Genomic DNA, 4,187 nt, shown 5'->3' with positions numbered 1-4,187 from the left:
TCCCTCTAACACGCTTCCTCTCTCTCTCTCCCTGTAACACGCTTCCTCTCTCTCTCTCCCTGTAACACGCTTTCTCTCTCTCTCTCCCTGTAACACGCTTCCTCTCTCTCTCTCCCTGTAACACGCTTTCTCTCTCTATCTCGCCCTGTAACACGCTTTCTCTCTCTCTATCTCTCTCTCTCTCTCCCTGTAACACACTTCCTATCTATCTCTCTCTCTCTATCTGTAGGTGACGCGCTCTCTGAGTGGATGCGTCCGTAACTTCAAGCTGAACAACCTTCCGCTGGACGACCTCTCTGCGGAGGAAGGCGTCGAGCCGTGCGCCGACAACGTCGAACCCGGAACCTTCTTCTCTATAGACGGCGGCCATCTTATCCTCTGTACGTAACACAGGGAGGAGGGGAGAAGGGGGAGGGGAGGAGGAACAATTGAACATCATTAACGTGACTTTTGCTCGCACGAAAATTCCTGTATTTGTTACTTCATTTAGTATTTAGGCCTATTATTTTATTTATTCCTGTGTTCGTTGTTTAATTTATTATTTATTATGTTTATTCCCGTACTTATTTATCATTATATTTATTCCTGTGTTCGTTATTTAATTTATTATTTATTATGTTTATTCTCGTACTTATTTATCATTATATTTATTCCTGTGTTCGTTATTTAATTTATTATTTATTATGTTTATTCCCGTGCTTATTTATCATTATATTTATTCCTGTGTTCGTTATTTAATTTATTATTTATTTTGTTTATTCCCGTACTTGTTTATCATTATATTAATTCGCGTTATTGCAGCCGACAACTTCAAGGTTGGGCTTGACCTTGACCTTCAGCTAGAGATTAAGCCGCGCAGCATGGACGGCATGATTATGTACGTTAGCGCCAGCACCAGCACGGACTTCCTCGCACTACAGCTAGTCAACGGTAACCTCACCTTCTCCGTCGACAACGGCGCCGGCATCATCAGCGCCACCTACAGTCCAGCCGAGGCAACAGGGCTCTGCGACGGAAGCTGGCACAGCGTGCAGGGTGCGTGAGCAAGGCGGCGGTCGCCATGGCGACNGACAGGGCTCTGCGACGGAAGCTGGCACAGCGTGCAGGGTGCGTGAGCAAGGCGGCGGTCGCCATGGCGACGCGTGCGAAGCTTCTGCTTAGTGGCTTGTGAGCTGGTGTGTGAGTGTGTCTGTGTTAGTGGGTGTGTGAGTGTGTCTGTGTGAGCGGGTGTGTGAGTGTGTCTGCGTGAGTGGGTGTGTGAGTGTGTCTGTGTGTGTGTCTCCATGAATGGGTGTGTGAGTGTCTGTGTGAGTGGGTGTGTGAGTGTGTCTGTGTGAGCGGGTGTGTGAGTGGGTGTGTGAGTGTGTCTGTGTGAGTGTGTCTGCGTGAGTGGGTGTGTGAGTGGGTGTGTGAGTGTGTCTGCGTGAGTNTTTCTGGTCTCTCTCTCCTGGTCCTCCCACATACTGTGTCTTTCTTGTCTCTCTCTCCCCGTCCTCCCACACAATGTGTCTTTCTGGTCTCTCTCTCCTGGTCCTCCCACATACTGTGTCTTTCTTGTCTCTCTCTCCCCGTCCTCCCACACAATGTGTCTTTCTGGTCTCTCTCTCCTGGTCCTCCCACATACTGTGTCTTTCTTGTCTCTCTCTCCCCGTCCTCCCACACAATGTGTCTTTCTGGTCTCTCTCTCCTGGTCCTCCCACATACTGTGTCTTTCTTGTCTCTCTCTCCCCGTCCTCCCACACAATGTGTCTTTCTGGTCTCTCTCTCCCAGTCCTCCCACATACTGTGTCCCCATGTCCTCACGTGTCTTGTATCTTCATCCTTCTCTGTGTCTCACGTCGAGCAGCGGCGGCATGAGGCCAGGCGGGGGGCGTTGGTAATCTGGACACCAGGGAGCAGCTCACACTCGGGTCCCTCCCCTGTATGATTGTCTCAAGGCGTTGCCCCTGCTGCCAGACGACCAACGTCCCCACCGGGCCCCCTCCTCCCCGCCGCGTAGCCGCTGGGCTGGCGACTAACATCCCTGCCAGGCCCCCCTCCCTGCCCCACCAGGTGCTATATATTTACATGCTTTTATGCATTTATTTTATCGTTTTTAAAACTGCAGTTGTGATTCGATTTTAATTCTGAGCGTCGCGTTTAAAATTTAGCGCCAACGAGTAGATTAGTGAAAAATTACGAAATAAATAAATTTCTTTGGCCTTGCTGCTAACAATGGTTTAGTCGTTGGCCATTTTGTAATCTTGCTTTTTAAAAGTAGCATCTAGTCCTGTATAGCAAACGAATTTTCGGATAGTTTCAATAAAAAAACTTGATTTTTTCGAACTCTAATACTACGCTGTAAAATGTGTCGTATTATATTTCAAATTGTTCGTTTCTCAAATCAAAAAGATGAAAATTTTGGTCTGATGTTTCCATCACCTGCTATAATATATGTGCAATATTAGTATTTACATTCGCTTTCAAACGTTTTTGGATGAAAAATAAATTGTGCTAAATTCTCTTCACTTGGTTTCTTATGTGTTTTTGTGTTTTGTTTGTGTGCGTCACATTGGCAAGTATGAGGGCGAAACAACATGCACGCACGCACGCACGCACGCTTGCTCATACACCACACACAATACACAACCAACAATACACTAAAGACAAGGGAAAGTTGTGTAATCTCAACAAATTCCTGGTACGGGGGAGGGGGAGAATGTCTCAACTCAGCCAGGCTGCCAGGGGTCAATGACAAGCGAGGGAGGGTGGTATGGAGCTCCCAGTGACGAGCGAGGGAGGGGGTATGGAGCTCCCAGTGACGAGCGAGGGAGGGTGGTATGGAGCTCCCAGTGACGAGCGAGGGAGGGGGGTATGGAGCTCCCAGTGACGTTCAATATTGCTTCCATGCGCGCGTGTAGTATTGTGTGTGTACTGACGTAGTGTTGTGTGTATTGCGTGTGTCTGGGAATTATTTGGGCATAGTGTAGTGTTTACCAGTGTAGATAAGAATGGCGTGGTTATACGGTGCTACGATGCGAGAGCTAGTGTGCCACAAGAGCGGTCACAGAGAGCGGACGTAGGTGGAGACGTAAGTAGGAGGACAGGGAGAGGACGTACGTAGAATACATAATAATGACAAAATTGTCATAATTAACCCCTGATGTAATGTATCTACATTTCCTTTACAGAGGGACTGCCTGGGGGGGGGCAATGAATGAATAATCATGAAATAAAATTTCCTCTAATGTTAAAGGAGAGTTGTAGGCGCGAACAGACGATTTATCACGGCGAGGCACAAGCGATGCACGCACGCACATACACGTACGCACACATACGCGCATCTCGCGATCTCTCATTACCTTTGCGCAGCTGTGAAAGCTAAGAACCTGGTGACGCTGAGCGTGGACGGAGTGTTTGTGAAGCCCGGCATCGGTCAGATCGGCATCTCGTCCGCTGACACCAACGACCCGCTCTACATCGGAGGCATCCCCGGTAGGTGGCGCCACCACGCGGCGGGCCGGGGTCGCACGCTCGCTGCCGAGCCGCGTACAATAACAGCTTAGTTGTCGTTATTATATATTGTTATTATATGGTTCTTGTTAGAGGTTATGAAGGTCCACAATGTAAATAGATGTGGATGAGTTACTCGTAATATTTTTCTAGGTTTTTTTTCTCGTTGGTAGTCATTCTAGTCGCGCGTTAAGTTGCACTGACGATTGCCAAAATAATAATGTATAATAATCTAAATTTTTTTAAACTATCAAAATCAAATGAATCGAGTTTGAATCTAGAATCGTTCGCGATCAACAGACGCGCGCCACTAACGCCACCTGGCGGTGTCTTGCAGATGCGCCGCTGCCGGGAGTGCTGACCCAGTCTCAGTTTGTCGGATGCATCCGGGACGTCTACTTCAACCAAAAGATCCGCAGTCTAGCAGACGCCAGCGAGCTCGTCGGCACGGTAACGCTCAACAGCTGCCCGACGACGTAAGACGGTAGACGACGTGGCAGAGGCAGCGCTGTTGCTACATGTTGTTATGTGTTTATTACTTCTTCTCCGTCATGTGTCTGTTGTTTTGTTCTTGTGTGTCCACACACAATGTGTCTTTCTGGTCTCTCTCTCCCCGTCCTCCCACACAATGTGTCTTTCTGGTCTCTCTCTCCCCGTCCTCCCACACAATGTGTCTTTCTGGTCTCTCTCTCCTC

At 48.4% G+C, this 4,187-nt stretch overlaps 1 protein-coding gene across 1 annotated transcript; it reads left to right on the top strand.

The window, feature by feature from the left end:
• Window positions 1-229: 229 nt before the first annotated feature.
• LOC106813720 (laminin subunit alpha-4-like) lies at window positions 230-4,163 on the top strand (the record flags this gene model as incomplete). The annotated part of the gene is given in 4 exon segments (XM_014817930.1): window positions 230-380; window positions 802-1,035; window positions 3,352-3,474; window positions 3,830-4,163. Coding segments are annotated over 4 exon segments (651 nt in total), but the record flags the coding sequence as incomplete, so codon positions are not given.
• Window positions 4,164-4,187: the final 24 nt, after the last annotated feature.

The sequence above is a fragment of the Priapulus caudatus genome, unplaced genomic scaffold (assembly GCF_000485595.1).
Source record: "Priapulus caudatus unplaced genomic scaffold, Priapulus_caudatus-5.0.1 Scaffold813, whole genome shotgun sequence".
Lineage (NCBI taxonomy): Eukaryota > Metazoa > Priapulida > Priapulimorpha > Priapulimorphida > Priapulidae > Priapulus > Priapulus caudatus.
The sequence above is the reverse complement of the archived record's forward strand: the minus strand, read 5'-3'. Positions and strand labels throughout refer to the sequence as shown.